Source organism: Engystomops pustulosus, chromosome 5 (assembly GCF_040894005.1).
Source record: "Engystomops pustulosus chromosome 5, aEngPut4.maternal, whole genome shotgun sequence".
Classification (NCBI taxonomy): Eukaryota; Metazoa; Chordata; class Amphibia; order Anura; family Leptodactylidae; genus Engystomops; species Engystomops pustulosus.
The window spans coordinates 5,815,608-5,840,151 of NC_092415.1; the positions used below are offsets into that span (position 1 = coordinate 5,815,608).

General features: G+C 43.6%; 1 protein-coding gene across 6 annotated transcripts in view; it reads right to left on the bottom strand.

Moving 5' to 3' along the window:
* Positions 1 to 24,544, bottom strand: part of ADGRB1 (adhesion G protein-coupled receptor B1) — a 460,553-nt gene that overhangs the window by 85,656 nt on the left and 350,353 nt on the right. For all 6 annotated transcript variants that reach the window (XM_072151085.1, XM_072151084.1, XM_072151082.1 and 3 more), the window contains exon 18: positions 22,737 to 22,863. In XM_072151085.1, the coding sequence (XP_072007186.1) occupies positions 22,737 to 22,863 (127 nt within the window). The remainder of the gene's footprint in view (positions 1 to 22,736; positions 22,864 to 24,544) is intronic.

A 24,544-nucleotide genomic window follows, 5' to 3' on the forward strand; every position in this document is an offset into this window, starting at 1 on the left:
GTGATTGTGCGGAGTAATGGGTCGCAACAGGCGGCTCCGGCTCCGCGCTGCATCGCCACTTTAATTTCAGACCCAAAACCTGGACGACTCTCAGATTTTCCACTCTGCAGTAATTCCCATCACGGAACAGACACCGAGGGAGGCAGAGGGTGTAAAATGTCAAAAGTAATGGCGCCTGGTAATCAAATGTGTACCGCTATACTGCACGCCCCACATCCCTGCACCGGGATCTTATGTGTTATTATATACAACATTCCCAGAGGATCCGGATATAGAGATCATAAAACTCCAAATCCACAATAACAGAGGAAACGGAACCTGGAGAAATTATGTCCTGTACACAGAGCTCTGGATAAGTAACATAATGGGGCACATTTACTAACAACAGTTCAGTATTATCCAACAAAAAAATTGGGCAAGGATTGGCGTCCTCGTGGAGTCATTTGTGATATGCGCATTTTTTATCTACATATGTGAGTAGAACTGGAAATAAAAGTTTTAAAAGTTTGAAACTGTCTACACTATGTCTGGATATGTCTCTTATATGCAGTGAGTGGAGGATACTAGGACAGGAGTGAAAATATTGACGGTTTCTGGTCTGAATGGTGACTTATCCCTGAAAGTGATCCCTTGTGTTTGGTGCACAAATAAGGAGGAAACCTGCATGGATCGTCTTTTTCGTTTTTGAGCTCCGGTCACAAAAGAGTTTCTTCTACTAGTTCAGTATTATGGTAGTTATATTCCTGTACATAGGGGGCAGTATTATAGTAGTTATATTCCTGTACATAGGGGCAGTATTATAGTAGTTATATTCTTGTACATAGGGGGCAGTATTATAGTAGTTATATTCCTGTACATAGGGGGCAGTATTATAGTAGTTATATTCTTGTACATAGGGGCAGTATTATAGTAGTTATATTCCTGTACATAGGGGGCAGTATTATAGTAGTTATATTCCTGTACATAGGGGGCAGTATTATAGTAGTTATATTCCTGTACATAGGGGGCAGTATTATAGTAGTTATATTCCTTTACATAGGGAGCAGTATTATAGTAGTTATATTCTTGTACATAGGGGGCAGTATTATAGTAGTTATATTCCTGTACATAGGGGCAGTATTATAGTAGTTATATTCCTGTACATAGGGGGCAGTATTATAGTAGTTATATTCCTGTACATAGGGGCAGTATTATAGTAGTTATATTCCTGTACATAGGGGGCAGTATTATAGTAGTTATATTCCTGTACATAGGGGGCAGTATTATAGTAGTTATATTCCTGTACATAGGGGGCAGTATTATAGTAGTTATATTCCTGTACATAGGAGGCAGTATTATAGTAGTTATATTCCTGTACATAGGGGGCAGTATTATAGTAGTTATATTCTTGTACATAGGAGGCAGTATTATAGTAGTTATATTCCTGTACATAGGGGGCAGTATTATAGTAGTTATATTCTTGTACATAGGCGGCAGTATTATAGTAGTTATATTCCTGTACATAGGGGGCAGTATTATAGTAGTTATATTCTTGTACATAGGGGGCAGTATTATAGTAGTTATATTCTTGTACATAGGGGGCAGTATTATAGTAGTTATATTCTTGTACATAGGGGGAAGTATTATAGTAGTTATATTCTTGTACATAGGGGGCAGTATTATAGTAGTTATATTCCTGTACATAGGGGCAGTATTATAATAGTTATATTCCTGTACATAGGGGGCAGTATTATAGTAGTTATATTCCTGTACATAGGGGGCAGTATTATAGTAGTTATATTCCTGTACATAGGGGGCGGTATTATAGTAGTTATATTCCTGTACATATGGGGCAGTATTATAGTAGTTATATTCTTGTACATAGGGGGCAGTATTATAGTAGTTATATTCCTGTACATAGGGGGCAGTATTATAGTAGTTATATTCCTGTACATAGGGGGCAGTATTATAGTAGTTATATTCTTGTACATAGGGGGCAGTATTATAGTAGTTATATTCCTGTACATAGGGGGCAGTATTATAGTAGTTATATTCCTGTACATAGGGGGCAGTATTATAGTAGTTATATTCTTGTACATAGGGGGCAGTATTATAGCAGTTATATTCCTGTACATAGGGGGCAGTATTATAGTAGTTATATTCTTGTACATAGGGGGCAGTATTATAGTAGTTATATTCTTGTACATAGGGGGCAGTATTATAGTAGTTATATTCTTGTACATAGGGGGCAGTATTATAGTAGTTATTTTCTTCCCTATCCTGTGTATCTCTGTGTCCTTTCAGCTGCAGTTTCTACTGATAACTTGTGATCTAATTATAAAGTGTGAAGGTACAGAGTATGTGGCGGCTGCGTCACTGGGACTCGGCTCCTCCGCTAATCATCAAATTATAAGGAATGTCACTTGCCAGTAAATTTAGATAGGTTAAGAAACTATGTTATGTCCTGCAGTGATAGGGAGAGATGAGACAAGAAGAATATATGAAGAAATCCATAAATTATTTTACAAACAGGAAAGTGGAGCTCTTTTCTTATGAGTCAGTATCACACAGGAGAGGATTAGATACACAGCTCAGCAGACAGTATCACACATGGTAGGATTAGATACACAGCTCAGCAGACAGTATCACATAGGATAGGATTAGATACACAGCCCAGCAGACTGTATCACACACGGTAAGATTAGATACACAGCTCAGCAGACAGTATCACACAGGATAGGATTAGATACACAGCTCAGCAGACTGTATCACACAGGATAGGATTAGATACACAGCTCAGCAGACAGTATCACACATGATGGGATTAGATACACAGCTCAGCAGTCAATATCACACAGGATTGGATTAGATACACCGCTCAGTAGACAGTATCACACTGGATAGGATTAGATACACAGCTCAGCAGGCAGTATCACACAGGATGGGATTAGATACAAGGCTCAGCAGACAGTATCACACATGGTAGGATTAGATACACAGCTCAGCAGACAGTATCACATAGGATAGGATTAGATACACAGCTCAGCAGACTGTATCACACACGGTAAGATTAGATACACAGCTCAGCAGACAGTATCACACAGGATAGGATTAGATACACAGCTCAGCAGACAGTATCACACAGTATAGGATTAGATACACGGCTCAGCAGACAGTATCACACAGGATAGGATTAGATACTTGGCTCAGCAGTCAGTATCACACAGGATAGGATTAGATACACGGCTCAGCAGACAGTATCACACAGGATAGGATTAGATACACAGCTCAGCAGACAGTATCACACAGGATAGGATTAGATACACAGCTCAGCAGACAGTATCACACAGGATGGGATTAGATACATAGCTCAGCGAGGCAGGACCCCTGACAGGACCTACAGCTCCGGCACCTGATTGCTATAAAGGGTAGACAGGTCCTGGCGTTGCTCATGGTCTATGTAATGTGTCTGATATTCAAAGCGGATACATTACAGAATGTTGAGAATCTGACTATTAGGACCCCCAACACACGGGATAATCCCCCTGAGAAGGAAGCTCCTCACTTGCATGAGGTTGTGCCGGATCATTATCCTATAGAAGTGAATATATTTCAGTGACAGGGTGACAATCGCACCCCCACCCATCACCTAGAATATTTAGGATGTTAGGAGAATGATCCCCACAGATCAGAGATGAGATAGGGAGCGTCGGCCCCCGGAGGATCACCGTACCCCTAACCACTCCAGCACCCTCAGAGACTCCAGAGATTGGGTGCCTGGACCAACCCTAGGGTGCCTATATCCTAGTCTTAGGGATTGCACTAGGGGTCAGCGCCTTATGACCCCTCCCTGTATCCTCATGACTCGAGGTCAGGGGTCGTGCGCTCTGGGGCTTCTCTGTTGGTTTATTTTGTCCACGTTTTGTTTGTTGAGTCCCTAGAAGTAATCAGGGAGAGGATCCGCGCTATTCGCTTCTTCTCACATCATTAGACAAAATAAGAGGCGCGAATCCCCGCTGCGTCTGATTGATGATACGTGGAGATGTTTGCAGCTTTCCTTCCTCTCCTCATTATATCTCTTTCCCTCTGCAGAGGGAGGAACCATCGGAGCAGCGGCCTGGAGAGCGCGGAGGTAGCCGGGATATGACAGCCACCGGGTTATGTAAGGTGATTAATACGACCTGGGGGACGCGCTAATGAACATGCAAACAAACAAAATTAAGTGTCTATAATACCCCGGGCTCCGAGCGGAAAGCACAAGGATATTTTCTGGAGCTGGAAGCATTTGTGCCATGAATTATTACTGCAGGGAAGTCTCATCCCCAAAGGCCGGCACAGGGAAAACGTCCTCAGGTTTTGTGAAAAAGAATAACAGCGGGGGAGGGGGACGCAGTGAGGACAGAGGGGCCATCAGGTTATGATAGAGGAAACATGAGGTCCAAGAGGAAGAGGAAGAAGGAAGAGAAGGAAAGAAGAGTAGGAAGAAATAAGGAGGAAATGGTACAAGAAAGAAGGAAGAGGAAGGGGCATGGAATAAGAGGAAGGAAGAGGAGAAGAAATAAGAAGGAGAAAAAAGTGCAAGGAAGAGGAGAGGATATAAGAGGAAGAAAGAAGAGGAAATAAGGAGGAAATAGTACAAGACAATGGCACAGCATAAGAGGAAGAAAGAAGAGGAAATAAGGAGGAAATAGTACAAGACAATGGCACAGCATAAAAGGAAGAAAGAAGAGGAAATAAGGAGGAAATAGTACAAGACAATGGCACAGCATAAAAGGAAGAAAGAAGAGGAAATAAGGAGGAAATAGTACAAGACAATGGCACAGCATAAGAGGAAGAAAGAGAAGGAAATAAGAAGAGATAAGAAGGAAAAAGTTAATAAAAGAGGGAAGAGGAGAGGGGAATGTCATAAGAGGAAGGAAGAAGATGAGTGAAGATGAAAGGAGACTAGAGAAGAAGAGGAAAAAGGACAAGGATGAAAGAAGAGGAAGTGAAGGCATAAGAAAAAAGAAGAGGAAGAAAGAAGAAAATCAAATAACAAGGTGACAAATAAACAAGAAAAAAGGAAAATGACAAAGAAGAAGAAACAGAAAGGGTGAATGTTAAATAGGAAGGAATAATTTTAAAGAAGAAGAAGAAGAAGAAACTGAAGGAAATTAGATGGAAGAAGAGGAAATAGGAGGCAGGAAATGTGAATAACAATAAGAAAGAGGAAGTCTCAGATGTAAAAATTGGGCGGAAGACGGAGATGAAAGAAGATGAGAAGGAGGAAAAATTACAGGGAAAAGGAAAGAGCAAGCGGAGACACAGCATAGGAGGAAGGAAGAAAAGAAAAGAAGATGGGAGGAGAAGACAAAATAAGGAGAAAAAATTACAAGAAAAAGGGAAGAGGAAAGGGGGGATGTGGCAGAGGAGGAAGGAAAAGGAGGGAAAAAACAAGAAAAAGGAAATATTAAAAATAAGAAAAAGGAAGGGAAGAAAGTTAAATAAAAAGAAAGAAGAGTAAAGAAGAAATAAAAAACAAACTACAGGAAATAAGATGGAAGAAAGGGAAAAGAGGAAGGAAATTTAAGCAGGAACAGTAAAATGTCAATATAGGAAGGTAAAGGAAAAAAAATGAAGAAAGAAGATGGAAAAGAAAAAAAGGAGACAAGAGAAGTAAAAAAGAAAAGAAAATAGAAATGATAAGAGAAAAGTGTCAAAATAGAAAAATAAGAAAGAAGAAGAGGGAAATAAGAAGAAAAAAGTTGAGGAGGAAGAACTAAAGGGCAAACTGGGAAGATAAAGTGACTAAAAGAAGGAGGATTCAAAAAGAGAGAAGAAAGAGGACAAATAGAAGGAAATAGCAAAACAGGAAGAAAGAAGGGACAAAAAGAGGAAGAGGAAAGATAACCAGGGATTATAGAAGACGGATGTGGAAGGAGTAACACAAAATAAGACACAGGATAATAGTGGAAGGAGGACACAGGAGTCATAGGGAAGGAAAACGGGAAGGAATAAGGAAAGCAACAGGAAAAGAGCAAAATGGATAGAAAAGAAAAGCAGATGGAATAGAATATGATACTTTACTATCCCCATAGAGGAACAAGAGGAAATAATGACAAAGAAAAGGAAACTTGTCTCAGGATAAAAGTAGAATAAGGGAAGGACAAGGGGAACTTTCACACTTCACAACAAAAACTGAGTACAGAAAACCAAGGAGAGACAGAGGCATCACATCATGTAACACTGAGCATCATGGGAAATGTGTCACCAGAAAGTGACCAATTTTTAGGTACCAATACACCGCAGCTTATCTCCTCCCCCCTCCCTGTACAATGACCTCTATATAGATAACACTGACCCATCATTACATCACTACTGACAATAGATGATGTCACAGCTTATCCCCTCCCCCTCCCTATACAATGACCTCTATATAGATAACACTGACCCATCATTACAACACTACTGACAATAGATGATGTCACAGCTTATCCCCTCCCCCTCCCTGTACAATGACCTCTATATAGATAACACTGACCCATCATTACATCACTACTGACAATAGATGATGTCACAGCTTATCCCCTCCCCCTCCCTGTACAATGACCTCTATATAGATAACACTGACCCATCATTACATCACTACTGACAATAGATGATGTCACAGCTTATCTCCTCCCCCTCCCTGTACAATGACCTCTATATAGATAACACTGACCCATCATTACATCACTACTGACAATAGATGATGTCACAGCTTATCCCCTCCCCCTCCTCCCTGTACAATGACCTCTATATAGATAACACTGACCCATCATTACAACACTACTGACAATAGATGATGTCACAGCTTATCTCCTCCCCTTCCTGTACAATGACCTCTATATAGATAACACTGACCCATCATTACATCACTACTGACAATAGATGATGTCACAGCTTATCCCCTCCCCCTCCCTGTACAATGACCTCTATATAGATAACACAGACCCATCATTACATCACTACTGACAATAGGTGATGTCACAGCTTATCTCCTCCCCCTCCCCGTACAATGACCTCTATATAGATAACACTGACCCATCATTACATCACTACTGACAATATATGATGTCACAGCTTATCTCCTCCCCCTCCCTGTACAATGACCTCTATATAGATAACATTGACCCATCATTACATCACTACTGACAATAGATGATGTCACAGCTTATCTCCTCCTCCTCCCTGTACAATGACCTCTATATAGATAACACTGACCCATCATTACATCGATACTGACAATAGATGATGTCACAGCTTATCTCCTCCCCTCCCTGTACAATGACCTCTATATAGATAACACTGACCCATCATTACATCACTACTGACAATAGATGATGTCACAGCTTATCCCCTCCCCCTCCCTGTACCACAACCTCTATATAGATAACACTGACCCATCATTACATCACTACTGACAATAGATGATGTCACAGCTTATCTCCTCCCCCCTCCCTGTACAATGACCTCTATATAGATAACACTGACCCATCATTACATCACTACTGACAATAGATGATGTCACAGCTTATCTCCTCCCCCTCCCTGTACAATGACCTCTATATAGATAACACTGACCCATCATTACATCACTACTGACAATAGATGATGTCACAGCTTATCTCCTCCCCCTCCCTGTACAATGACCTCTATATAGATAACACTGACCCATCATTACATCACTACTGACAATAGATGATGTCACAGCTTATCTCCTCCCCTCCCTGTACAATGACCTCTATATAGATAACACTGACCCATCATTACATCACTACTGACAATAGATGATGTCACAGCTTATCTCCTCCTCCTCCCTGTACAATGACCTCTATATAGATAACACTGACCCATCATTACATCACTACTGACAATAGATGATGTCACAGCTTATCTCCTCTCCCTCCCTGTACAATGACCTCTATATAGATAACACTGACCCATCATTACATCACTACTGACAATAGATGATGTCACAGCTTATCTCCTCCCCCTCCCTGTACAATGACCTCTATATATAGCACTGACCCATCATTACATCACTACTGACAATAGATGATGTCACAGCTTATCTCCTCCCCCTCCCTGTACAATGACCTCTATATATAGCACTGACCCATCATTACATCACTACTGACAATAGATGATGTCACAGCTTATCTCCTCTCCCTCCCTGTACAATGACCTCTGTATAGATAACACTGACCCATCATTACATCACTACTGACAATAGATGATGTCACAGGTTATCTCCTCCCCCTCCCTGTACAATGACCTCTATATAGATAACACTGACCCATCATTACATCACTACTGACAATAGATGATGTCACAGCTTATCTCCTCCCCCTCCCTGTACAATGACCTCTATAGAGATAACACTAACAATATCACGGATGCCCATAATCTTCTCAGTCCTCCTCATAGTGTCAGGATCTCCCTCCTCCATTATTGTTGTATTGAGGTTGTAATAACCTCAAGCCGCAACTCCATGGAGAAAATCTCAGAGTGTGAAGCCGTTAAGAACAATAACCCTCAGCTCCAGCGCTCACTGGGAGAAGATGTCTGATTTTACAAGAATTCAAGATCTCTCATGTCTAATGTGATACTTCCCTGTCAGTAATATAACTACACAAACTCTGCAACCGCAGCTGATATATAGTGTCATCACAGCCACCCAGAATCATGTGCTGATAATATCACCACAATCCAGGAGATGAGAATGTGAGAAATATATAATACTATCCCATATGTACAGGAATATAACTACTATAATACTGCCCCCTATGTACAAGAATATAACTACTATAATACTACCCCATATGTACAGGAATATAACTACTATAATACTGCCCCCTATGTACAAGAATATAACTACTATAATACTGCCTCCTATGTACAGGAATATAACTACTATAATACTGCCTCCTATGTACAGGAATATAACTACTATAATACTACCCCCTATGTACAAGAATATAACTACTATAATACTGCCCCCTATGTACAAGAATATAACTACTATAATACTGCCCCCTATGTACAAGAATATAACTACTATAATACTGCCCCCTATGTACAGGAATATAACTACTATAATACTGCCCCTATGTACAAGAATATAACTACTATAATACTGTCCCCTATGTACAAGAATATAACTACTATAATACTGCCCCCTATGTACAGGAATATAACTACTATAATACTGCCCCCTATGTACAGGAATATAACTTCTATAATACTACCCCCTATGTACAAGAATATAACTACTATAATACTGCCCTCTATGTACAGGAATATAACTACTATAATACTGCCCCCTATGTACAAGAATATAACTACTATAATACTGTCCCCTATGTACAAGAATATAACTACTATAATACTGCCCCTATGTACAAGAATATAACTACTATAATACTACCCCCTATGTACAGGAATATAACTACTATAATACTGCCCCCTATGTACAAGAATATAACTACTATAATACTGCCCCCTATGTACAGGAATATAACTACTATAATACTGCCCCCTATATATAAGAATATAACTACTATAATACTGCCCCCTATGTACAAGAATATAACTACTATAATACTACCCCCTATGTACAGGAATATAACTACTATAATACTGCCCCCTATGTACAAGAATATAACTACTATAATACTGTCCTCTATGTACAAGAATATAACTACTATAATACTGCCCCCTATGTACAAGAATATAACTACTATAATACTGTCCCCTATGTACAAGAATATAACTACTATAATACTGCCCCTATGTACAAGAATATAACTACTATAATACTACCCCCTATGTACAGGAATATAACTACTATAATACTGCCCCCTATGTACAAGAATATAACTACTATAATACTGCCCCCTATGTACAGGAATATAACTACTATAATACTGCCCCCTATATATAAGAATATAACTACTATAATACTGCCCCCTATGTACAAGAATATAACTACTATAATACTGCCCCCTATGTACAGGAATATAACTACTATAATACTGCCCCCTATGTACAAGAATATAACTACTATAATACTGCCCCCTATGTACAAGAATATAACTACTATAATACTGCCCCCTATGTACAGGAATATAACTACTATAATACTGCCACCTATGTACAAGAATATAACTACTATAATACTGCCCCCTATGTACAAGAATATAACTACTATAATACTGCCCCCTATGTACAGGAATATAACTACTATAATACTGCCCCCTATGTACAAGAATATAACTACTATAATACTGCCCCCTATGTACAAGAATATAACTACTATAATACTGCCACCTATGTACAGAAATATAACTACTATAATACTGCCCCCTATGTACAAGAATATAACTACTATAATACTGTCCTCTATGTACAAGAATATAACTACTATAATACTGTCCTCTATGTACAGGAATATAACTACTATAATACTGCCCCCTATGTACAGGAATATAACTACTATAATACTGCCCCCTATGTACAAGAATATAACTACTATAATACTGTCCTCTATGTACAGGAATATAACTACTATAATACTGCCCCCTATGTACAGGAATATAACTACTATAATACTGCCCCCTATGTACAGGAATATAACTACTATAATACTGCCCCCTATGTACAAGAATATAACTACTATAATACTGCTCCCTATGTACAGGAATATAACTACTATAATACTGCCCCCTATGTACAGGAATATAACTACTATAATACTGCCCCCTATGTACAAGAATAAATCTACTATAATACTGTCCTCTATGTACAAGAATATAACTACTATAATACTGCTCCCTATGTACAGGAATATAACTACTATAATACTGCCCCCTATGTACAGGAATATAACTACTATAATACTGCCCCCTATGTACAAGAATATAACTACTATAATACTGTCCTCTATGTACAAGAATATAACTACTATAATACTGCCCCCTATGTACAAGAATATAACTACTATAATACTGTCCCCTATGTACAAGAATATAACTACTATAATACTGCCCCCTATGTACAAGAATATAACTACTATAATACTGTCCCCTATGTACAAGAATATAACTACTATAATACTGCCCCCTATGTACAAGAATATAACTACTATAATACTGCCCCCTATGTACAGGAATATAACTACTATAATACTGCCCCCTATATATAAGAATATAACTACTATAATACTGCCCCCTATGTACAAGAATATAACTACTATAATACTGCCCCCTATGTACAGGAATATAACTACTATAATACTGCCCCCTATGTACAAGAATATAACTACTATAATACTGCCCCCTATGTACAAGAATATAACTACTATAATACTGCCCCCTATGTACAGGAATATAACTACTATAATACTGCCACCTATGTACAAGAATATAACTACTATAATACTGCCCCCTATGTACAGGAATATAACTACTATAATACTGCCCCCTATGTACAAGAATATAACTACTATAATACTGCCCCCTATGTACAAGAATATAACTACTATAATACTGCCACCTATGTACAGAAATATAACTACTATAATACTGCCCCCTATGTACAAGAATATAACTACTATAATACTGTCCTCTATGTACAGAAATATAACTACTATAATACTGCCCCCTATGTACAGGAATATAACTACTATAATATTGCCCCCTATGTACAGGAATATAACTACTATAATACTGCCCCCTATGTACAGGAATATAACTACTATAATACTGCCCCCTATGTACAAGAATATAACTACTATAATACTGTCCTCTATGTACAGGAATATAACTACTATAATACTGCCCCCTATGTACAGGAATATAACTACTATAATACTGCCCCCTATGTACAGGAATATAACTACTATAATACTGCCCCCTATGTACAAGAATATAACTACTATAATACTGCTCCCTATGTACAGGAATATAACTACTATAATACTGCCCCCTATGTACAGGAATATAACTACTATAATACTGCCCCCTATGTACAAGAATAAATCTACTATAATACTGTCCTCTATGTACAAGAATATAACTACTATAATACTGCTCCCTATGTACAGGAATATAACTACTATAATACTGCCCCCTATGTACAGGAATATAACTACTATAATACTGCCCCCTATGTACAAGAATAAATCTACTATAATACTGTCCTCTATGTACAAGAATATAACTACTATAATACTGCCCCCTATGTACAAGAATATAACTACTATAATACTGTCCTCTATGTACAGGAATATAACTACTATAATACTGCCCCCTATGTACAGGAATATAACTACTATAATACTGCCCCCTATGTACAGGAATATAACTACTATAATACTGCCCCCTATGTACAGGAATATAACTACTATAATACTGCCCCCTATGTACAGGAATATAACTACTATAATACTGCCCCCTATGTACAAGAATATAACTACTATAATACTGCCCCCTATGTACAAGAATATAACTACTATAATACTGCTCCCTATGTATAGGAATATAACTACTATAATACTGCCCCCTATGTACAAGAATAAATCTACTATAATACTGTCCCCTATGTACAGGAATATAACTACTATAATACTGCCACATAACTGAGAATACAGCCTATCCATCACTAGAGAGCAGCGGTGCCATCACTGAGAATACAGCCTATCCATCACTAGAGAGCAGCGGTGCCATCACTGAGAATACAGCCTATCCATCACTAGAGAGCAGCGGTGACATCACTGAGAATACAGCCTATCCATCACTAGAGAGCAGCGGTGCCATCACTGAGAGTACAGCCTATCCATCACTAGAGAGCAGCGGTGACATCACTGAGAATACAGCCTATCCATGACTAGAGAGCAGCGGTGCCATCACTGAGAATACAGCCTATCCCTCACTAGAGAGCAGCGGTGACATCACTGAGAATACAGCCTATCCATCACTAGAGAGCAGCGGTGACATCACTGAGAATACAGCCTATCCATCACTAGAGAGCAGCAGTGACATCACTGAGAATACAGCCTATCCATGACTAGAGAGCAGCGGTGCCATCACTGAGAATACAGCCTATCCATCACTAGAGAGCAGCGGTGCCATCACTGAGAATACAGCCTATCCCTCACTAGAGAGCAGCGGTGACATCACTGAGAATACAGCCTATCCATCACGAGAGCAGCGGTGACATCACTGAGAATACAGCCTATCCCCCACTAGAGAGCAGCAGTCCCATCACTGAGAATACAGCCTATCCATCACTAGAGAGCAGCGGTGCCATCACTGAGAATACAGCCTATCCATCACTAGAGAGCAGCGGTGCCATCACTGAGAATACAGCCTATCCATCACTAGAGAGCAGCGGTGCCATCACTGAGAATACAGCCTATCCCTCACTAGAGAGCAGCGGTGACATCACTGAGAATACAGCCTATCCATCACTAGAGAGCAGCGGTGCCATCACTGAGAGTACAGCCTATCCATCACTAGAGAGCAGCGGTGACATCACTGAGAATACAGCCTATCCATGACTAGAGAGCAGCGGTGCCATCACTGAGAATACAGCCTATCCCTCACTAGAGAGCAGCGGTGACATCACTGAGAATACAGCCTATCCATCACTAGAGAGCAGCGGTGACATCACTGAGAATACAGCCTATCCATCACTAGAGAGCAGCAGTGACATCACTGAGAATACAGCCTATCCATGACTAGAGAGCAGCGGTGCCATCACTGAGAATACAGCCTATCCCTCACTAGAGAGCAGCGGTGACATCACTGAGAATACAGCCTATCCATCACGAGAGCAGCGGTGACATCACTGAGAATACAGCCTATCCCCCACTAGAGAGCAGCGGTGCCATCACTGAGAGTACAGCCTATCCATCACTAGAGAGCAGGAGTGCCATCACAGAGAATACAGCCTATCCATCACTAGAGAGCAGCGGTGCCATCACTGAGCATACAGCCTATCCACCACTAGAGAGCAGCGGTGACATCACTGAGAATACAGCCTATCCATCACTAGAGAGCAGCGGTGACATCACTGAGAATACAGCCTATCCATCACTAGAGAGCAGCGGTGCCATCACTGAGAATACAGCCTATCCATCACTAGAGAGCAGCGGTGCCATCACTGAGAATACAGCCTATCCATCACTAGAGAGCAGCGGTGACATCACTGAGAATACAGCCTATCCATCACTAGAGAGCAGCGATGCCATCACTGAGAATACAGCCTATCCATCACTAGAGAGCAGCGGTGCCATCACTGAGAATACAGCCTATCCATCACTAGAGAGCAGCGGTGCCATCACTGAGAATACAGCCTATCCATCACTAGAGAGCAGTGGCGCCATCACTGAGAATACAGCCTATCCATCACTAGAGAGCAGCGGTGCCAGCACTGAGAATACAGCCTATCCATCACTAGAGAGCAGCGGTGCCATCACTGAGAATACAGCCTATCCCTCACTAGAGAGCAGCGGTGACATCACTGAGAATACAGCCTATCCATCACTAGAGAGCAGCGGTGACATCACTGAGAATACAGCCTATCCATCACTAGAGAGCAGCAGTGACATCACTGAGAATACAGCCTATCCATGACTAGAGAGCAGCGGTGCCATCACTGAGAATACAGCCTATCCATCACTAGAGAGCAGCGGTGCCATCACTGAGAATACAGCCTATCCCTCACTAGAGAGCAGCGGTGACATCACTGAGAATACAGCCTATCCATCACGAGAGCAGCGGTGACATCACTGAGAATACAGCCTATCCCCCACTAGAGAGCAGCAGTCCCATCACTGAGAATACAGCCTATCCATCACTAGAGAGCAGCGGTGCCATCACTGAGAATACAGCCTATCCATCACTAGAGAGCAGCGGTGCCATCACTGAGAATACAGCCTATCCATCACTAGAGAGCAGCGGTGCCATCACTGAGAATACAGCCTATCCCTCACTAGAGAGCAGCGGTGACATCACTGAGAATACAGCCTATCCATCACTAGAGAGCAGCGGTGCCATCACTGAGAGTACAGCCTATCCATCACTAGAGAGCAGCGGTGACATCACTGAGAATACAGCCTATCCATGACTAGAGAGCAGCGGTGCCATCACTGAGAATACAGCCTATCCCTCACTAGAGAGCAGCGGTGACATCACTGAGAATACAGCCTATCCATCACTAGAGAGCAGCGGTGACATCACTGAGAATACAGCCTATCCATCACTAGAGAGCAGCAGTGACATCACTGAGAATACAGCCTATCCATGACTAGAGAGCAGCGGTGCCATCACTGAGAATACAGCCTATCCCTCACTAGAGAGCAGCGGTGACATCACTGAGAATACAGCCTATCCATCACGAGAGCAGCGGTGACATCACTGAGAATACAGCCTATCCCCCACTAGAGAGCAGCGGTGCCATCACTGAGAGTACAGCCTATCCATCACTAGAGAGCAGGAGTGCCATCACAGAGAATACAGCCTATCCATCACTAGAGAGCAGCGGTGCCATCACTGAGCATACAGCCTATCCACCACTAGAGAGCAGCGGTGACATCACTGAGAATACAGCCTATCCATCACTAGAGAGCAGCGGTGACATCACTGAGAATACAGCCTATCCATCACTAGAGAGCAGCGGTGCCAGCACTGAGAATACAGCCTATCCATCACTAGAGAGCAGCGGTGCCATCACTGAGAATACAGCCTATCCATCACTAGAGAGCAGCGGTGACATCACTGAGAATACAGCCTATCCATCACTAGAGAGCAGCGATGCCATCACTGAGAATACAGCCTATCCATCACTAGAGAGCAGCGGTGCCATCACTGAGAATACAGCCTATCCATCACTAGAGAGCAGCGGTGCCATCACTGAGAATACAGCCTATCCATCACTAGAGAGCAGTGGCGCCATCACTGAGAATACAGCCTATCCATCACTAGAGAGCAGCGGTGCCAGCACTGAGAATACAGCCTATCCATCACTAGAGAGCAGCGGTGCCATCACTGAGAATACAGCCTATCCATCACTAGAGAGCAGCGGGGCCATCACTGAGAATACAGCCTATCCATCACTAGAGAGCAGCGGTGCCATCACTGAGAATACAGCCTATCCATCACTAGAGAGCAGCGGTGCCATCACTGAGAATACAGCCTATCCATCACTAGAGAGCAGCGGTGACATCACTGAGAATACAGCCTATCCATCACTAGAGAGCAGAGGTGACATCACTGAGAATACAGCCTATCCATCACTAGAGAGCAGCGGTGACATCACTGAGAATACAGCCTATCCATCACTAGAGAGCAGCGGTGCCATCACTGAGAATACAGCCTATCCATCACTAGAGAGCAGAGGTGACATCACTGAGAATACAGCCTATCCATCACTAGAGAGCAGCGGTGACATCACTGAGAATACAGCCTATCCATCACTAGAGAGCAGCGGTGCCATCACTGAGAATACAGCCTATCCATCACTAGAGAGCAGCGGTGACATCACTGAGACTACAGCCTATCCATCACTAGAGAGCAGCGGTGACATCACTGAGAATACAGCCTATCCATTACTAGAGAGCGGCGGTGACATCACTGAGAATACAGCCTATCCATCACTAGAGAGCAGCGGCGCCATCGCTGAGAATACAGCCTATCCATCACTAGAGAGCAGCGGTGACATCACTGAGAATACAGCCTATCCATGACTAGAGAGCAGCGGGGCCATTATTAAGACATTATGACATCACATAATTTGATAAATATACTAAAGGTTATCTACATGAACCAGTTTGTATATCTAGGAGGCCTCTGGTGTAGATTGTAAGGTGTCAGTATTCAGCGCGGAGCTGCGTACCTGCCGCTCTCGTATATAGGTCACAGAGGAGGAAGAGAACTTCTCATTTGATTTCCTTGTTCTCTCCGGTTTATATTAATCCTTATTATACTGGATTCATCAGACTGAGATCACTTCTCCTAATCTCTAACATCAAAGACCAAATATCATCATCTATCATATACGTTATCAGATATATAGATACGAGATACATAAATATGAGATAGATACGATATAGATGGGTGATGTATAACCTATAGATGAATAGATAATACATATAACACATCATCTCTGTCTTGGGCCTAGTACACACTGCTGGGGCCTACATCCAGTAATTAAGAACGCTGTCTCTTTAAACGCCGGTGCAGATGTTGTTTCCATGGTAACAGAGTACGGGTGGTATTAGCGCATCTAATAATAGACAACCTTCATCACCAGCGCGACTCTTATCTGTGTGAATGGAAGGTGTATTTACCCGACAACGTCAATCACTGATACCAAGGCCACCCGGAACCGACTGTACCGGGTGTTGGGTCTGACACCATACAGTGTGTAGGGTCTGCGGCTGTACAGTGTAGGGTCTGTAGGTGTAGGGTCTGCGGCTGTACAGTGTGGGGTCTGTAGGTGTAGGGTCTGTGGCTGTACATTGTAGGGTCTGTAGGTGTAGGGTCTGCGGCTGTACAGTGCAGGGTCTGTAGGTGTAGGGTCTGCGGCTGTACAGTGTAGGGTCTGTAGGTGTAGGGTCTGCGGCTGTACAGTAAAGGGTCTGAAGGTGTAGGGTCTGCGGCTGTACAGTGCAGGGTCTGTAGGTGTAGGGTCTGCGGCTGTACAGTGTAGGGTCTGTAGGTGTAGGGTCAGCGGCTGTACAGTGCAGGGTCGGTAGGTGTAGGGTCTGCGGCTGTACAGTGCAGGGTCTGTAGGTGTAGGGTCTGCGGCTGTACAGTGCAGGGTCTGTAGGTGTAGGGTCTGCGGCTGTATAGTGCAGGGTCTGTAGGTGTAGGGCCTGTGGCTGTACAGTGTAGGGTCTGTAGGTGTAGGGTCTGCGGCTGTACAGTGTAGGCTCTGTAGGTGTAGGGTCTGCGGCTGTACAGTGCAGGGTCTGTAGGTGTAGGGTCTGTGGCTGTACAGTGTAGGGTCTGTAGGTGTAGGGTCTGCGGCTGTACAGTGCAGGGTCTGTAGGTGTAGGGTCTGCGGCTGTACAGTGTAGAGTCTGTAGGTGTAGGGTCTGCGGCTGTACAGTGCAGGGTCTGTAGGTGTAGGGTCTGCGGCTATACAGTAAAGGGTCTGTAGGTGTAGGGTCTGCGGCTGTACAGTGCAGGGTCTGTAGGTGTAGGGTCTGCGGCTGTACAGTGCAGTGTCTGTAGGTGTAGGGTCTGCGGCTGTACAGTGTAGTGTCTGTAGGGGTAGGGTCTGCGGCTGTACAGTGTAGGGTCTGTAGGTGTAGGGTCTGCGGCTGTACAGTGTAGAGTCTGTAGGTGTAGGGTCTGCGGCTGTACAGTGTAGAGTCTGTAGGTGTAGGGTCTGCGGCTGTACAGTGTAGGGTCTGTAGGTGTAGGGAGCGGCTGTACAGTGCAGGGTCTGTAGGTGTAGGGTCTGCGGCTGTACAGTGTAGAGTCTGTAGGTGTAGGGAGCGGCTGTACAGTGCAGGGTCTGTAGGTGTAGGGTCTGTGGCTGTACAGTGCAGGGTCGGTAGGTGTAGGGTCTGCGGCTGTACAGTGCAGGGTCGGTAGGTGTAGGGTCTGCGGCTGTACAGTGCAGGGTCGGTAGGTGTAGGGTCTGCGGCTGTACAGTGTAGGGTCTGTAGGTGTAGGGTCTGCGGCTGTACAGTGTAGAGTCTGTAGGTGTAGGGTCTGCGGCTGTACAGTGCAGGGTCGGTAGGTGTAGGGTCTGCGGCTGTACAGTGTAGGGTCTGTAGGTGTAGGGTCTGTGGCTGTACAGTGTAGGGTCTGTAGGTGTAGGGTCTGCGGCTGTACAGTGTAGGGTCTGTAGGTGTAGGGTCTGCGGCTGTACAGTGCAGGGTCTGTAGGTGTAGGGTCTGCGGCTGTACAGTGCAGGGTCTGTAGGTGTAGGGTCTGCGGCTGTACAGTGTAGGGTCTGTAGGTGTAGGGTCTGCGGCTGTACAGTGTAGGGTCTGTAGGTGTAGGGTCTGTGGCTGTACAGTGTAGGGTCTGTAGGTGTAGGGTCTGCGGCTGTACAGTGTAGGGTCTGTAGGTGTAGGGTCTGCGGCTGTACAGTAAAGGGTCTGTAGGTGTAGGGTCTGCGGCTGGACAGTACAGGGTCTGTAGGTGTAGGGTCTGCGGCTGTACAGTGTAGGGTCTGTAGGTGTAGGGCCTGTGGCTGTACAATGCAGGGTCTGTAGGTGTAGGGTCTGCGGCTGTACACTGCAGGGTCTGTAGGTGTAGGGTCTGCGGCTGTACAGTGTAGGGTCTGTAGGTGTAGGGTCTGCGGCTGTGCAGTGCAGGGTCTAGGTGTAGGGAGCGGCTGTACAGTGTAGGGTCTGCGGCTGTACAGTGCAGGGTCTGTAGGTGTAGGGTCTGTGGCTGTACAGTGCAGGGTCTGTAGGTGTAGGGTCTGCGGCTGTACAGTGTAGGGTCTGTAGGTGTAGGGTCTGCGGCTGTACAGTGCAGGGTCTGTAGGTGTAGGGTCTGCGGCTGTACAGTGCAGGGTCGGTAGGTGTAGGGTCTGCGGCTGTACAGTGCAGGGTCTGTAGGTGTAGGGTCTGTGGCTGTGCAGTGTATGTCTGCGGCTGTACAGTGTAGGGTCTGCGGCTGTACAGTGTAGGGTCTGTAGGTGTAGGGTCTGCGGCTGTGCAGTGCAGGGTCTAGGTGTAGGGAGCGGCTGTACAGTGCAGGGTCTGTAGTTGTAGGGTCTGCGGCTGTACAGTGTAGTGTCTGTAGGGGTAGGGTCTGCGGCTGTACAGTGCAGGGTCTGTAGTTGTAGGGTCTGCGGCTGTACAGTGTAGTGTCTGTAGGGGTAGGGTCTGTGGCTGTACAGTGTAGGGTCTGCGGCTGTACAGTGTAGGGTCTGTGGCTGTACAGTGCAGGGTCTGTAGGTGTAGGGTCTGCGGCTGTACAGTGTAGTGTCTGTAGGGGTAGGGTCTGTGGCTGTACAGTGTAGGGTCTGCGGCTGTACAGTGTAGGGTCTGTGGCTGTACAGTGCAGGGTCTGTAGGTGTAGGGTCTGCGGCTGTACAGTGTAGGGTCTGTAGGTGTAGGGTCTGCGGCTGTACAGTGTAGTGTCTGTAGGGGTAGGGTCTGCGGCTGTACAGTGTGGGTCTGCGGCTGTACAGTGTGGGTCTACGGCTGTGCAGTGTAGGGTCTGCGGCTGTGCAGTGTAGGGTCTGCGGCTGTGCAGTGTAGGGTCTGTGGCTGTACAGTGTAGGGTCTGCGGCTGTACGGTGTAGGGTCTGTGGCTGTATGGTGTGTATGGTCTGTGTACAGTGTTTTACAGTCGGTGTGATATTTGCAGCTGTACGATGTGGGGTCTGAGATTGTATCGTTTTGGGGATCTCTGGTTGTACAGTGAGGAGTCTGGATGTCTGGATATGGAGATTCTTTGACTGCCCAATGTGTAGGATGACGCTCATCACAATTCTACATATCATGGAGATTGTTCCTGTGACCACAATACTGGAATAATACAATGGATATAGGTGGTGGCACCATATGGCAGCACTATGCGTTATAATACATAGGGCTCTGTGCACACACTGCTGCCATGTCCGGGACAATATACTCATTATCACATACACTGGCGTCAATTTGCGTAAAGTCACAAATAATGAACGTCAAACAAAGACAAAAACCCTCATGATAAATCCCCCCCCCCCCCAGTATCTTGCATGTAGCTATATGGCGGCACCGTCTTTACAAAGCTCTCACATTACACCTATAGTAACCTATAGGGAGATTCCACCCTCTTCTTACACATGGATGTAACTTCTGTTGGATTTGGTAACTTGTTTCATAGAAAACTGTATTCTGTAAGTACAGGGCATTGGGCCTCTAGGAGTAGCAGTATATGGCGGCACATTGCTTTATCTAGGGCCTAGTATAACAACTCACATATGGAAATGATTGCTATTACACTTAGTAGCTTCTATCACTGGAAGTATTATCTCACATAGTGTTACTTCTATAGATAGCACCATATGGCGGCATTATGCTTTGTAGTGCAGAACCATAGGGATCTGTGCACACAACTTTACCAAAGTTACAGCTGATTCAATCCTAATCTATCAATCATAACAATGTACACGGATAAGAGACAGGGTGCGCATGGCTATATGGCGGCACAGTCTGTACAGAGATGACACGTACAGTCATCTATTGGGCCTACTCTCCTCCTTACATATGGAGATTATTCTTCTTGGCTTCGGTATCTTAATTCTTTGGATGCTGTATAATTATATAGGCATAAGGTGTTGCTCCTAGGGGCGGCACCATATGGCGGTATATGACTGTACAGTAAGGAACCATAAGGAACCATGTGCTGCTGCTGTTCAGCCTTAGGCTCTAATTAAGTAGGCCAACCCTAATTGTGCTTATTAATGGCAATATTCATCAGCATAACAATAATAAAAATAATAATTAATGTAAAAATAAATAAAACATTTTGCAATAATAAAGTAATACAAGAATGAAAGAATACCACGAATCTGACAATAGTCTAAAATAAATACCAAATATAATAATAATATTATAAAAATAAATAATAATAATAATAATAATAATAATAATAATAATAATAAATACAATAATAAAATAATAAAACTAAAAATAAATACTACAAATATAATGGTTATATTATAGTTTCTATTATTATTATTATTATTGTATTTGTATTATTTATTTTTATTAGTACAGTTTTATTAATGTTATATTTTTCTTTATTTTTATATTAATAATAATAATAATAATAATAATAATAATTTAAAATATAATAAAAGTAAAGTAAAACCAAAAATAATAATAAAACAAAAGAAAACTATAAATATTAAAAAATAAAATATAAAAATGGTAAAATAAAATAATAACATGTATCATTTAAAAGATAAACAACTAAAAAACAAGATACAACTTCTACTACTAATAATAGTGTTAAGAATCCAGTCTCCCATAAAAGAAAAAAAAAAAAATTTATAAAATTATTACAAATTTACCAAATTACGATTCCCTTGTCACGGCCATGATAATATATAATGCACACACAATCTAACCATTGAATAAAAATGACAACATAACAAAGCGCCGTGAAATTAGAGTTCAACATTGTAGCAGCAACAAATCAATTTTGTTTCCAGACTTGCAGAAGAATCTTTTGAAAGAGAAGGAGAGAGGGAGCGAGAGGCGGGCAAGGAGCGGGTGGGGTGGAGGAGGGGGGTGGCACACTGGTGGCATTCAATGATTCCATTTTTTTTTTTCTCATAATATTAAGTTTTCAGTACACATCTTATGATAAGACCCAACACCTACACAATCCCGGCAGCAGAACCTTTAACCTTGTGCGGCTCAGTGCTCGGCGCCATCCGAGACGCAGCCGCCACGTCACGTCATAAATGTTATTATTATTATTATTATTAGCAATAACATAAACAGAAAGAAGATACAATGTATCAGCCGGGTGACGGACATTCTAAAGCTCTTAACTCTTTCATGGCTGCCGCAGCATCGCTTGTGCAGGGGTCCCTGACCCCACTGCAAGGTTAAACAAGGCAATTTGTTTTTCTGGTTAGCCAATAAAGGTATCATTCCGGTAATACGGGCGGACGGGGGGCTGTTTAGGGGGAGTCTAAGAGCATCAGCCCTGAAAGAGGCGAGAGCTTAGTGTCCGCCAACGCTACATGTTTATAGAGGGACTTACCATGTCTAAACTGAGCTGGGATAAAATGGCGAAGCTTGATAAGCGATCACAGGAGCATTTAGTATGGAATGAATCCACGGGGACCGTGCGACAGCCTTTCAAGGACCAGGCACCGAGATTAGAGGATCTATAATGGGGGAGAGAGGAGAGAGAGAGAGAGAGGAGGAAAAAAAACGGGAAGAGATGAGCCACCAACAATGATAAATAAAGGGATACAGAGGGGGTGGGGGTGTCATCGAGCAGCTACCAAATCAACATCATCTGCAGCTATATTTAGGTCTATAGAGGATGCAAGGAGCACAAAAGACACAGATATTAGGGTAAAAATAACAAAGAGATCACGTACCGGGATGTAATGGATGCTATTGGGGGGTTGGATCACGTTGAAGTATATAAAACACACACACACGGTGGGGATAGTGGAGAGAGGAGGAGGATGGAGGATGGGGGGGGGGTCATGGGATTACATGGAAGTGATGGGAGCTGGGAGGTGGTAGGGGGTAAAAATGAGTGCAACCTAACGGGGAAGATGCTGCCTGGGAAAGACGTGATGGGGGTGGGGAGAGGGTGCATGCAAATCCATCAGAATGGTGCTGTCTGGATGTGCAGGAGGACGGCTGGAGGGAAGGGGGAGCTGCGGTGGACACGAGCTGGATGACAACTTTCACATGAGAGAGTGAAGGGGAAGGATGAGAAATAGGTCGCCGGACGTCAGGAAGCTTCACTGACACATCGTATTATGGAAAGACACAATCACAGGGCAGCAATTATACAGATACCAAGCTCCATTACCCCAGGGCAGGGGCCACAGTAACATTATAACTGCAACAATATTATGGGGGGCCCTGCTCAGTGATAGGATCAGCCATGAGCCTGGGCCACCCCCAAACAAGATACAGCAATGTCAGACCCCCAGGACCCACCACTAGAGATTATACTGAGGACGTTCTCCATTACCCCAGGACAGGGGCCACAGTAACATCATTACTGCACCGATATTATGGGGGGCCCTGGTCACTGGTTATTGATAGGATCTGCCATGAGCCTTCGCCCCCCCCCCCCCCCCCTAACAAGACACAGCAATGTCAGACCCCAGGACCCACCACTGGAGATTATACGGAGGACGTTCTCCATTACCCCCAGGACAGGGGCCACAGTAACATCATTACTGCAACAATATTATGGGGGGCCCTGGTCACTGGTCATTGATAGGATCTGCCATGAGACTAAAACACCCCCAAACAAGACACAGCACCCCCAGGACCCACCACTGGAGATTATACTGAGGACGTTCTCCATTACCCCAGGACAGGGGCCACAGTAACATCATTACTGCACCGATATTATGGGGGGCCCTGGTCACTGGTCATTGATAGTATCAGCCATGAGCCTGGGCCACCCCCAAACAAGACACAGCAATGTCAGACCCCCAGGACCCACCACTAGAGATGACGCTGAGGACGTTCTCCATTACCCCAGGACAGGGGCCACAGTAACATCATTACTGCACTGATATTATGGGGGGCCCTGGTCACTGGTCATTGATAGTATCAGCCATGAGCCTTCGCCCCCCCCCCCCCCCTAACAAGACACAGCAATGTCAGACCCCAGGACCCACCACTAGAGATGACGCTGAGGACGTTCTCCATTACCCCAGGACAGGGGCCACAGTAACATCATTACTCCAACAATATTATGGGGGGCCCTGGTCACTGGTCATTGATAGGATCTGCCATGAGCCTGGGCCCCCCCTAACAAGACACAGCAATGTCAGACCCCAGGACCCACCACTAGAGATGACACTGAGG